Below are 14,094 nucleotides of genomic sequence, written 5' to 3' on the forward strand. Positions count from 1 at the left end.
GGCAGTTAGCAGGCAGAATAATAAATAAAGGGCCATTTCAGTTGTGTCAATGCTCTCTAAGTAGCTTATCTAGAAGTCTTACAAAATACTTTCTCATACTTTTCTTTGACCAGAACATATTTATTTGGCCACACATAATATGCAAAGGAGTTTTGTTCTTTATTTCAAGTACATGTGTCCTACTAAAAATCTGAATTCTCTTATTAATGGGAGGAACGTTGGGGACAATAGCAGCCTGCCGTAAACCCTAAGGACAATATTCCTGAGACTGGTTTAAATGAAACTTTGGAGAAAAGTAAAAACAAAGTTCTCTAATTTGATAATATTTTTAGTATATTCACCTAGTGTAAGTTAATGTTTCATAAGTTTACTATGTATAACCAGTACAGTTCTAAAATTTACTGAATTGTGTATTTCTAGGTGCTGTCTTTAGGAAACATAAGTGTTTTTTTACGTATATTTTACAGTGAGTTTGCAGCTGTAACTGCTGCTTTTTCTTAGATAAATACTCCAGTTATCTCTATATTTTCAGTAGATACTTCTTAAGAAACTGTATTCTTTAAATGTTTGTTTTTCTTCTCTCCAGTTTTTTACTGTCTCTACGTGCCTGGCACGGCCAGCCTGAGGACTTGGTTTCTCATCTGAGAGCAGAAACCTACTCTTGGCATGAGTGCTAGCCCATGCAGCTTGATGCTTGTCTTTCTGAGTGTAATTCAACAGTGAAAGTGCTCTGAGTCTTATTTAATTGTTTTTGCTTTAGGATGCTTCCTCTGAAATATCACTGCTGGGTCTGTAATATTTTTTGTTGTGTAAATCCTATTTAAGTTTTTCTCTAAGCATAAGATTTTATCTGGTTAGCATGTGTCTTAGTCTGCTTGGCTTACCATAACAAAATATCATAGACTGGGTGGCTAAAATAACAGAACTTTATTTTCTCACCGTTCTGGAGGCTAGAAGTCTGAGATCAGGGTGCCTGAATGGTTGGTTTCTGGTGAGAGCTCTCTTCCTGGCTTATAGACGGCAGCCACCTTCTTGCTGTGTCCCCACATGGTGGAGAGAGAGACAGAGACAGAGACAGAGGGAGGGGTAGGGCTTGAACATATGAATTTTGAGGGAACACAAAAATTCAATCCATAGCAGCGTGCAAAGACAATTTTAGGAGTATTACTATGACAGAGCAATGTACCTGAAAAACTACATTGAGAATAAGATTTGTAAAGCAGGTTAATCTTTATGATTAGGTTGATTAATTATAAACCTATTGTAGCAGTCAGGGAGGTTATGCTGCATAATAATAATCCCCAACCTCAACAGCTTAACATAACAGGGGTCTTTCTGAAGAAGGTTGCTATAATAATTTATGTATAGGATCTTTAAATTCCCTAAAAAAACAAACTATATTAACATGATAGTGTTGTTTGCTGTTTTTATTGTCATTTTTAATATTTTTTCTATTCTCATTTTTAGGAAGCTCTTAACATCACACTGGATCACAAATGCAAAATTTTCCAGACCTTAAATGGAGCTGTAGGTATGCTTCCTAAATACTGGGTTGCTCATGTGTGCAAATGAACACCTGTGTTTTCAACTGTCTGTCTTTTGTTATATTCATTTGGGGCTATGACTAAGATTGATGTGTAGGTATTGCAGCTTTTAAAAATCATTGTACTCAAGCTGAGCTTGATATAAATATATTCAGTTAAAATCATTTTCTAAGAATAGTACAAGGAGATAAGCTTCTGCCCTTAGGTAACTTAGACTTTAGTATCTCACCATCTGGGGACTGTAGATACAGTTTTGAATAAATTACACTCTGTTATTACACGGTTTTCAGTATCAGCTCTTTACATTGTGAGTTACTCAGGAGTATTAGAGTATTTTAACCTAGGTTAAAGGTAACTGGTAACGAGACACGTACATTGTGGAGTGAGTGTGTGTGCGTGTGTGCATGCCTATATGTGTTTTCCTGATAGACATGTATCTTGATAAAAATACATTAACACATTAAATTTAATTAATTGACACATTAAAAATAAACATACATTAATGCATTAATATTTCACAAATTAAAAATACATTGCAGTTCAATACAGTTCTTCAAGGCAGTTGATAAGTAAAAAGATTCTTAGGGGCTTCCCTGGTGGCGCAGTGGTTGAGAGTCCGCCTGCCGATGCAGGGGACACGGGTTCGTGCCCCTATCCCGGAAGATCCCACATGCCGCGGAGCGGCTGGGCCCGCGAGCCATGGCCGCGGAGCCTGTGTGTCCGGAGCCTGTGCTCCGCAACGGGAGAGGCCACAGCAGTGAGAGGCCCGCGTACAGCAAAAAAAAAAAAAAAAAAAAAAAAAAAAAAAAAGATTCTTAGAATGGAAGGCATTTAGTTTGGAGTGCTCTGGAAATGTGAGGAAAGGAACTTGAAAACAAAACAATAAAATGTTTCTGCTCCCATCTGACTTGTATGTTCCTGGAATTTACATTAGGCCTGATTTTCAAGAACTGGAAATACTATCAGTGATGGCCAGTTGTAGAAACCTAGCTTATGCCTAGCAGTTTTCTATTTGCCATACATATATTGTTATTATCTTTATAATAACCTAGAAAAGCAGGCAAGAATCCCATTTTATAGATGAATAAATTGAGACAATAATTTAATTCATCTGGGATTATGTCACTCTCAAAAGGCAGAGGCAGTATTGCAAAGATGCTTTCCTTCCACCAAGACCCCTTGGTGTCTTAGCACCTCAGTTTGCCAGCACCAGGTTGGAGAAAGTCAGGTGCTCAGAATCCATACCTGTGTCAGTGTTGTCCTTCATTTTGGATATCTGCTGACTTGGAGCAGGCAAAATTTCCAAAAGTGTAGCACATGGAATAGCATACATGAGAAATTTTATAACAAAAACAAGATGTATAGATAGATATGTATACATGTATATGTATATATGAATACATACACACACATTTTAAATCACTAAAATCTGTCTTTTTAACCCAGATGAAGTTGTTCTGAAATTTGAAAATGGCAAAGGCAGAGCTAAGAATGTGTTTTATGAAACATTACCAGTGGCAATTAATGGAAATGGACCCACCAAGGTGAGTCACAGTGACCATTCTCTGTTTCCTTATTTCTTGGAGATAGACTGTGGAGCAATATATAGAATGACTTCTTCTCCTCCCCCTTCCCCTGCATCTTCCCCTCCCCCTGTTTCCTTCTCTCCCACCTCTTCCTCCCCCTCCTCCTTTAATATCTTTAAGAGGCTTGGTAAACAACAAGATCCTACTGTATAGCACAGGAACCTATATTCAATATCCTGTGATAAACCATAATGGAAAAGAATATTTAAAAAAAAGAATGTCTATATGTATATAACTGAGTCACTTTGCTGTACAGCAGAGATTGGTACAACATTGTAAATCAACTACACTTAAATAAAAAAAAAATTAAAAATACCTTTAAGAGATTTTATTTTGGTGCCGACAATTTACTAGTTTCGCCTTTTACACAGTGTATTATCTGGTTTCATTTAGATTAATCAAACTGATGATTTTTCCTCAGCAGATGGATAACTTTCTATTCTATTTGTAACACATTTCAGTTTAGTGTTTAATGTAATAGCTTACTTGAGAGTGAGCCACATTTCCCTCATACAGAGTATCCTCTCTGAATAAGAAATGTTGAGGTTTATAAGGGATAATTTGTTTCACCTGAGTCACCGTTGTCAGAGTTAATAGCTCTTAACGTTGGGGTGTAACTGTAGGTCCAGAATGCTTCCTCTTGCACTTATTCTATAACAAGGTTGATGGATTATAGTTGACAAAGATATAATTTGTCTAATGAAATTTTATGTGCTTTTGGAACATGTATAATTGAGCTTGCTGACAGTGTTACTGACTGCAAAATCTGTAATAAGACTGTATCGCCAGAATCTAATTAAAATAGAGCATGAATTGTTATATATACATGTAAGTATATATACACGTATATACACACACATATATACACACAAACGTACACATATATGTTTAGTAATACAGTGCTTAAAACAATGTTCTGAGATACTAAGATGATGCCTGGCTTACTCATAAATACCTAGAAAAGAGATTACCAGATAAATTTGCATTGTGGGAAGAGAGGATGGGGAGATGGGGTCTGCTGTTTCAGTGGAGTGAGTAGCCTGAATTCCAATGAAAGCTATCTGCATGGGAAGACATTCAAGAAAAAGCCCACACTGGCAGCTTTTCCACCATAAAAATGGAGGAAGTAGATTCCCCTTCTCTAGTTAATCTTTCCACATTGCTTTTCATCCCATCCAGCCCTCCTACAGAGCCTGCCCAGTGGGCTCCTTTTCTGGTAGCAATTTTCCCAGCTCTAAGTCTCTCCTTCTCATTAACATTTTAAAGACCCTCAAGCCTTTCTTATCCTAGAAACCCAGCCAACACAAACTGCAACATCCTTTTCAATCTACCTTGCCTCCCAGCCTGCCTGTCTTTTTCCCTCCCCTTCACAGCCACACTCTTTAAAGTAGAGACAAGTCACTGCTACCACTATTCCTCTTCCCATCACCCCCAGGAATGGCTCCTGTCAAGGTCTGTTGTGACATCCTTGTTGAGTAGTAGACACTCATCAGCCCTCATTTCTCTTTCATCCAAAGATAACATTTGACGATGGTCATCCCGTTTGGTCCAATTTGAAATACTTCCCTTTGCTTCCACGATGCTCTGCTGGTTTGTCTAATAATTTTCTGGCCTTTTCAGTCTCTCTCTTTCTCTTTCTTTTTTTAATATACATTTTAAAAATTGAACACTCTGTGTGTGTAGGGGGTTTCAGGGGCTGGGTGATCCTCTTCCTGTATTGTTTTGTTAAGTGTTCTGCAGGTGTGTGTCTGAGACATCTTTCCTTTCCCCAGCTACACGCATTCTTAGGTAATCTGCTTCATTCCCAAGTCAGCAGCGCTGATTATTTTCAAATCCTTTCTGTAGTGTCTGTCCTTTCTGAGCTCTGGGTGTGAATACCCAGTTGTTCGATTTATCTGTGTGTCATACAAGACCTGGAGGTCAGGACCTTCAGCTCTGCCTCCTCTTCCACCCACTTGATTAACCAGAACCTGGGTTTTGTTTTGACTGTATTTACCTCCCACTCCCAATCCAGGAGACATCCTTTCTAACTCCCATGCATGGTGGTTTGTCTAATTTGCTTAGAGTCAAGAGCAACCTCATTAGTTCAGGCCACCTGCAACCTCCCACCAGTAGCAATCAGCCACTAGCAGTCTGGAACTAGACTATTCTGCTGAAGCAGAAACCCAGTTACATTACTCACCTGTGTTATGCCCTCTATAGACTTAGGTATGAAGTTCCACATTCTCAACTTGGTTATTTTTTTTTTTAAATTTTGCTTCTGGTTTAGGGGTCCCAAGTCTACCATCCTATCTACTCCCCAACTCCTGATACTGTAATATCTATACAGAATATCTCATTCCCAATTCTCTCCCTCAGCTCCTGCCATACTGAGTTAATTTGAACTTTGTAAATGTTTCATGTTTCCTCTGTCTGCAAGTCTTCTGTACATGCATTTCACTCATTCTGGAGTCCTCTGACCTAATTCCCACCTGCTGTACCCATCTACTAAGTGCCTTTCATCTTTTAGGTGTCAACTTTGCTTTAATTCCTTAAGTCTCCTGAATGCCTTTATAATATCTGGAACTTTGTCCATCACAGAACATAATACCACACGCTGGACAGGGATGGAACTGAACTTTTTTTTTTCATCTCTTACTGGGTCTTTAGCCTAGGAATTACAGAAATCATATCTATCCTGTTCACTTTTTGTTTTGCCAGGGTCCAGCACATGTGTAGCATATATTAGCCTTTCAATAAATTGTGATTGAATGTCAGAGTCTATAAATAATCTAATGACCTAGCATTATTCTTGGGAATGGTGAGGTAGATTTTCTTTTGGCAGGGCAAAATAGTCATAAAATTTCTGTGGGTTCCTGTAACTGTCCCTAGGCAGATAAATGGACTTTTACAGCTAGATAAATGGACTTTTACAGTTATATCTATTAGTTATAGATATAACTAAATAGTGTACTATTTCTCCTTGGTAATGTAATATTTTAATCAAATTTAAATGTCTTGAAGGAGGGCGCTTGGTCCCAGAATTTATTGTGAGTGAGGCCTGATATTCAGTGATTCCATTGTTTTCACCAATTTTTTCCAAATTTCCAGGATAATGCTGATAGGAGTTTTACAAAGCGATTGAAAGACTTCTCTTAAGAAAAGGAGCTCTAGTCCTCAGTCATTTACAAAGACCTGTGTGTACTAAGAAATTTTAAGTCTTCCAAGAAACATTTTCAGTTTGGGCTTTCACTGTTTCCGGCATTTCAAGCAGTATGATGATCCTATTATATTTTCTGTGACATGATTTTATGATGCTATTTGGCAATAAAAATGAAGTAATTTTCTTATTGTAAAAATTATGTTTGGCATAATATAAAATTTGAGAAAGGATTATAGAAATAAGCATTCAACTAATGCTAATACTTTATTTAGGAATATGTTAAATAATACCACATTTTCCTCTGTGTTCATGATAATGAGGAAAGAAAGCAGATTACTCATTTTAGACATACCCTTTTTATTTAACCATCATAAAAGATGAAAGGATTTTTATATGATATTTTGTAATTTAACATTGTTTTATTTACTAAGAGATGATTATAATGTCAGTAAGTCATAACCTTATTCTGAATGTTAATTTTCAAGCCATTTCTTTCATTTAAAAGTATACATAGTCTGAAAAAAATATACATAATCTGTAAATGATAAATTGTTTATAATGTGTTTATAGAACAAAGTATGTAAAGGTGAGTTTATTTCTTAGTTACTTTCTCTAAATCTCATGTTATTAGGAAGAACAACTTTTAAATTATAAACAGTTTTAAAAATCACTTATAATCCCACTACCCTCTCATATTGTTTTCATTCATAGTTGCTTTCAGTATTTATGTCCTTGTGATATATAGACATGAGCATTCATATTTTTCATTTGTTTTCATAATGGTGTATAAACAATTTTGTGCTTTTTAATTAACATTTTATTTGAAATATGTTTTTAACTTATTCTACATAATTATTTTCATACTTGTCTAGATACAATCTAAAATAAATCAGTTTTTAGACAGAAACCATGACTTCTGGTGTGAAGTTTTACTTTTTATTCTTGAAACTTATTTACTGTTAGTAACACTCATAGCATTTGAATATTTGAATACCTAACTTTTTCTTTTAAATATCAGTCATTATGAGATTGGTAGTATTTTTTTTAACATCTTTATTGGAGTATAATTGCTTTACAATGGTGTGTTAGTTTCTGCTTTCTAACAAAGGGAATCAGTTATACATATACATATGTTCCCATATCTCTTCCCTCTTGCATCTCCCTCCCTCCCACCCACCCTATCCCACCCCTCTAGGTGGTCACAAAGCACCGAGCTGATCTCCCTGTGCTATGCGGCTGCTTCCCACTAGCTATCTATTTTACGTTTGGTAGCGTGTATATGTCCATGCCACTCTCTCACTTTGTCACAGCTTACCCTTCCCCTCCACATATCCTCAAGTCCGTTCTCTAGTAGGTCTGTGTCTTTATTCCCATCTTACCCCTAGGTTCTTCATGACCTTTTTTTTTTTTTTCTTAGATTCCATATATATGTGTTAGCATACGGTATTTGTTTTTCTCTTTCTCACTTACTTCACTCTGTATGACAGACTCTAGGTCCATCCACCTCACTACAAATAATTCAATTTCGTTTCTTTTTATGGCTGAGTAATATTTCATTGTATATATGTGCCACATCTTCTTTATCCATTCATCTGTCGATGGACACTTAGGTTGCTTCCGTCTCCTGGCTATTGTAAATAGAGCTGCAATGAACATTTTGGTACATGACTCTTTTTGAATTATGGTTTTGTCAGGGTATATGCCCAGTAGTGGGATTGCTGGGTCATATGGTAGTTCTATTTTTAGTTTTTTAAGGAACCTCCATACTGTTCTCCATAGTGGCTGTATCAATTTACATTCCCACCAGCAGTGCAAGAGTGTTCCCTTTTCTCCACACCCTCTCCAGCATGTACTGTTCCTAGATTTTTTGTTGATGGCCATTCTGACCCATGTAAGATGATATCTCATTGTAGTTTTGATTTGCATTTCTCTAACGATTAATGATGTTGAGCATTCTTTCATGTGTTTGTTGGCAATCTGTATATGTTCTTTGGAGAAATGTCTATTTAGGTCTTCTGCCCATTTTTGGATTGGGTTGTTTGTTTTTTTGAGATTGAGCTGCATGAGCTACTTGTAAATTTTGGAGATTAATCCTTTGTCAGTTGCTTCATTTGCAAATATTTTCTCCCATTCTGAGGGTGTCTTTTGGTCTTGTTTATGGTTTCCTTTGCTGTGGAAAAGCTCTTAAGTTTCATTACGTCCCATTTGTTTATTTTTGTTTTTATTTCCATTTCTCTAGGAGGTGGGTCAAAAAGGATCTTGCTGTGATTTATGTCACAGAGTGTTCTGCCTAAGTTTTCCTCTAAGAGTTTGATAGTTTCTGGCCTTATATTTAGGTCTTTAATCCATTTTGAGCTTATTTTTGTGTGTGGTGTTAGGGACTGTTCTAAATTCATTCTTTTACACGTACCTGTCCAGTTTTCCCAGCACCACTTATTGAAGAGGCTGTCTTTTCTCCACTGTATATTCTGGTCTCCTGTATCAAAGATAAGGTGACCATATGTGCGTGGATTTATCTCTGAGCTTTCTATCCGGTTCTATTGATCTATATTTCTGTTTTTGTGCCAGTACCATACTGTCTTGATTACTGTAGCTTTGTAGTATAGTCTGAAGTCAGAGAGCCTGATTCCTCCAGCTCCATTTTTCGTTCTCAAGATTGCTTTGGTTATTCGGGGACTTTTGTATTTGCATACAAATTGTGAAATTTTTTGTTCTAGTTCTGTGAAAAATGCCAGTGGTAGTTTGATAGGGATTGCATTGAATATGTAGATTGTTTTGGGTAGTAGAGTCATTTTCATAATGTTGATTCTTCCAATCCAAGAACATGGTATATCTCTCCATCTATTTGTATCATCTTTAATTTCTTTCATCAGTGTCTTATAATTTTCTGCATACAGGTCTTTTGTCTCCGTAGGTAGGTTTCATCCTAGGTATTTTATTCTTTTTGTTGCAATGGTAGATGGGAGTGTTTTCTTAATTGCACTTTCAGATTTTTCATCATTAGTGTATAATGATACCAGAGATTTCTGTGCATTAATTTTGTATCCTGCTACTTTACCAAATTCATTGATTAGCTCTAGTAGTTTTCTGGTAGCATCTTTGGGATTCTCTATGTATAGTATCATGTAATCTGCAAACAGTGACAGCTTTACTTCTTCTTTTCCGATTTGGATTCCTTTTATTTCTTTTTCTTCTCTGATTGCTGTGGCTAAAACTTCCGAAACTATGTTGAATAAGAGTGGTGAGAGTGGGCAACCTTGTCTTGTTCCTGATCTTAGTGGAAATGGTTTCAGTTGTTCACCATTGAGGATGATGTTGGCTGTGGGTTTGTCATATATGGCCTTTATTATGTTGAGGAAAGTTCCCTCTATGCCTACTTTCTGCAGGGTTTTTATCATAAATGGGTGTTGAATTTTGTCGAAAGCTTTCTCTGCATCTATTGAAATGATCATTTGGTTTTTTTCCTTCAATTTATTAATATGGTGTATCACGTTGATTGATTTGCATATATTGAAGAATCCTTGGATTCCTGGAATAAACCCCACTTGATCATAGTGCATGATCCTTTTAATGTGCTGTTGGATTCTGTTTGCTAGTATTTTGTTGAGGATTTTTGCATCTATGTTCATCAGTGTTATTGGCCTGTAGTTTTCTTTCTTTGTGACATCTTTATCTGGTTTTGGATCAGGGTGATGGTGGTCTCATAGAATGAGTTGGAAGTGTTCCTCCTTCTGCTATATTTTGGAAGAGTTTGAGAAGGATAAGTGTTAGCTTTTCTCTAAATGTTTGATAGAATTCGCCTGTGAAGCCATCTGGTCCTGGGCTTTTGTTTGTTGGAAGATTTTTAATCACAGTCTCAATTTTTAGTGCTTGTGATTGGTCTATTCATACTTTCTATTTCTACTTGGTTCAGTCTTGGCAGGTTATGCATTTCTAAGAGTTTGTCCATTTCTTCCAGGTTGTCCATTTTATTGGCATAGAGTTGCTTGTAGTAATCTCTCATGATCCTTTGTATTTCTGCAGTGTCGTTTTCACTTCTCCTTTTTCATTTCTAATTCTATTGATTTGAGTCTTCTCCCTTTTTTTCTTGATGAATCTGGCTAATGATTTATCAATTTTGTTTATCTTCTTAAAGTACCAGCTTTTAGTTTTATTGATCTTTGCTATCATTTCCTTCATTTCTTTTTCATTTATTTCTCATCTGATCTTTATGATTTCTTTCCTTCTGCTAACTTTGGGGTTTTTTTGTTCTTCTTTCTCTAATTGCTTTAGGTGCAAGGTTAGGTTGTTTATTTGAGGTGTTTCCTGTTTCTTAAGGTAGGATTGTATTGCTATAAACTTCCCTCTTAGAACTTCTTTTGCTTCATCCCATAGGTTTTGGGTCATCGTGTCTTCATTGTCATTTGTTTCTAGGTATTTTTTGATTTCCTCTTTGATTTCTTCAGTGATCACTTGGTTATTAAGTAGTGTATTGTTTAACCTCCAATGTGTTTGTATTTTTTACAGATCTTTTCCTGTGATTGATATCTAGTCTCATAGAGCTGTGGTTGGAAAAGATACTTGATACAATTTCAATTTTCGTAAATTTACCAAGGCTTGATTTGTGACCCAAGATATGATCTATCCTGGAGAATGTTCCATGAGCACTTGAGAAAAATGTGTATTCTGTTGTTTTTGGATGGAATGTCCTATAAATATCAATTAAGTCCATCTTGTTTAATGTATCATTTAAAGCTTGTGTTTCCTTATTTATTTTCATTTTGGATGATCTGTCCATTGGTGAAAGTGGGGTGTTAAAGTCCCCTACTATGAATGTGTTACTGTCGATTTCTCCTTTTATGGCTGTTAGTATTTGCCTTAGGTATTGAGGTGCTTCTATGTTGGGTGCGTAAATATTTACAATTGTTATACCTTCTTCTTGGATTGATCCCTTGATCATTATGGAGTGTCCTTCTTTGTCTCTTGTAATAGTCTTTTTTTTTAAAGTCTATTTTGTCTGATATGAGAATTGTAGCTCCAGCTTTCTTTTGATTTCCATTTGCATGGAATATCTTTTTCCATCCCCTCACTTTCAATCTGTATGTGTCCCTAGTTCTGAAGTGGGTCTCTTGTAGACAGCATATATATGGGTCTTGTTTTTGTATCCTTTCAGCCAGTCTGTGTCTTTTGGTGGGAGCATTTAATCCATTTACATTTAAGGTAATTATCGATATGTACGTTCCTATTCCCATTTTCTTAATTGTTTTGGGTTTGTTATTGTAGGTCTTTTCCTTCTCCTGTGTTTCTTTCCTAGAGAAGTTCCTTTAGCATTTGTTGTAAAGCTGGTTTGGTGGTGCTGAATTCTCTCAGCTTTTGCTTGTCTGTAAAGGTTTTAATTTCTCCATCAAATCTGAATGAAATCCTTGCTGGGTAGAGTAATCTTGGTTGCAGGTTTTTCTCCTTCATTACTTTAAATATGTCCTGCCACTCCCTTCTGGCTTGCAGAGTTCCTGCTGAAAGGTCAGCAGTTAACCTTATGGGGATTCCCTTGTGTGTTATTTGTTGTTTTTCCCTTGCTGCTTTTAATATGTTTTCCTTGTATTTAATTTTTGGTAGTTTTATTAATATGTATCTTGGCGTGTTTCTCCTTGGATTTATCCTGTATGGGACTCTCTGTGCTTCCTGGACTTGATTAACTATGTCCTTTCCCATATTAGGGAAGTTTTCAACTATAATCTCTTCAAATATTTTCTCAGTCCCTTTCTTTTTCTCTTCTTCTTCTGGAACTACTATATTTCGAATGTTGGTGTGTTTAATGTTGTCCCAGAGGTCTCTGAGACTGTCCTCAGTTCTTCTCATTCTTTCTTCTTTATTCTGCTCTGCAGTAGTTATTTCCAGTATTTTATCTTCCAGGTCACTTATCCATTCTTCTGCATCAGTTATTCTGCTATTGATCCCATCTAGAGTATTTTTAATTTCATTTATTGTGTTGTTCATCATTGTTTGTTTCTTCTTTAGTTCTTCTAAGTCCTTGTTAAATGTTTCTTGCATTTTGTCTATTCTATTTCCAAGATTTTGGATCATCTTTACTGTCATTATTCTGAATTCTTTTTCAGGTAGACTGCCTATTTCCTCTTTACTTGTTAGGTATGGTGGGTTTTTATCTTGCTCCTTCAACTGCTGTGTGTTTTTCTGTCTTCTCATTTTGCTTATCTTACTGTGTTTGGGGTCTCCTTATTGCAGGCTGCAGGTTCATAGTTCCCGTTGTTTTTGGTGTCTGCCCCCAGTCGGTAAGGTTGGTTCAGTAGGTTGTGTAGGCTTCCTGGTGGAGGGGAGTAGTGCCTGTGTTTTGGTGGATGAGGCTGGATCTTGTCTTTCTGGTGGGCAGGTCCACATCTGATGGTGTGTTTTGGGGTGTCTGTGGACTTATTATGATTTTAGGCAGCCTCTCTGCTAATGGGTGGGGTTGTGTTCCTGTCTTGCTAGTTGTTTGGCATAAGGTGTCCAGTACTGTAGCTTGCTGGTTGTTGAGTGAAGCTGGGTGTTGGCGTTGAGATGGAGATCTCTGGGAGATTTTCGCCATTTGATATTACGTGGAGCTGGGAGGTCTCTTGTGGACCAGTGTCCTGAAGTTGGCTCTCCCACGTCAGAGGCACAGCACTGACTCCTGGCTGGAGCACCAAGAGCCTTTCATCCACACGGCTCAGAATAGGGAGAAAAAGTAGAAAGAAAGAAAGAGGATAAAATAAAATAAAATAAAGTAAGATAAAATAAAGTTAATAAAATAAAAAATAATTATTAAGAAAAAAAATTTTTTTAAGTTAAAAAAAAAAAAAAACGGCTGAACAGAACCCTAGGACAAATGGTGAAAGCGAAGCTATACAAACAAAATCTCACACAGAAGCATACACATACACACTCACAAGAAGAGGAAAAGGGGAAAAAATAATATATCTTGCTCTCAAAGTCCACCGTCTCAACTTGGGATGATTCGTCTTCTATTCAGGTATTCCACAGATGCAAGGTACATCAAGGAGATTGTGGAGATTTAATCCCTGCTCCTGAGGCTGCTGGGAGAGATTTCCCTTTCTTTTCTTTGTTCGCACAGCTCCTGAGCTTCAGCTTTGGATTTGGCCCCACCTCTGCCTGTAGGTCGCCTGAGGGTGTCTGCTCTGACAGGACGGGATTAAAGGAGCAGCTGATTCGGGGGCTGCGGCTCACTCAGGCTGGCGGGAGGGAGGGGTACGGATGCGGGGCGAGCCTGCGGCGGCAGAGGACGGCAGGATGTTGCAGCAGCCTGCGGTGCGCTGTGCGTTCTCCTGGGGAAGTTGTCCGTGTATCCCGGGACCGTGGCAGTGGCGGGCTGCACAGTCTCCCGGGAGGGGAGGTGTGGACAGTGACCTGTGCTCGCACAGAGGCTTCTTGGTAGCGGCAGCAGCAGCCTTAGCGTCTCATGCCCCCCGTCTCTGGGGTCTGCGCTGTTAGCCACGATGCTCGCCTGTCTCTGCGGCTCCTTTAAGCAGCGCTCTTAATCCCCTGTCCTCGCGCACCAGGAAACAAAAGAGGCAAGAAAAAGTCTCTTGCCTCTTTGGCAGGTCCAGACTTTTCCCCGACTCCCTCCTGGCTAGCCGTGGTGCACTAACCCCTTCAGGCTGTTTCCACGTCACCAGTCCTCTATTGGTAGTATTTTTATACAAACAAGTTAAAGGTAGGAAGAGCACATCACCTAATGTGCCCATGAAAACAAGTCATTTCTGAAACGAATTTCATTTACAACCTAAATAGAAATCTTAATTTTGTGCATATAAACCTCAATGCTTGGGTCACTATGACCTTGAATAAT

At 37.6% G+C, this 14,094-nt stretch overlaps 1 protein-coding gene across 3 annotated transcripts in view; it reads left to right on the forward strand.

The window, feature by feature from the left end:
• The window catches only part of PLOD2 (procollagen-lysine,2-oxoglutarate 5-dioxygenase 2), a 114,432-nt gene that overhangs the window by 67,517 nt on the left and 32,821 nt on the right, over positions 1-14,094 (forward strand). For all 3 annotated transcript variants that reach the window (XM_081235591.1, XM_081235592.1, XM_081235590.1), the window contains exons 6-7: positions 1,468-1,531; positions 2,991-3,088. In XM_081235591.1, coding sequence (XP_081091717.1) covers positions 1,468-1,531; positions 2,991-3,088 — 162 coding nt within the window. The remainder of the gene's footprint in view (positions 1-1,467; positions 1,532-2,990; positions 3,089-14,094) is intronic.

Source organism: Mesoplodon bidens (genome assembly GCF_964165515.1).
Source record: "Mesoplodon bidens genome assembly, chromosome: 5".
NCBI lineage: Eukaryota > Metazoa > Chordata > Mammalia > Artiodactyla > Ziphiidae > Mesoplodon > Mesoplodon bidens.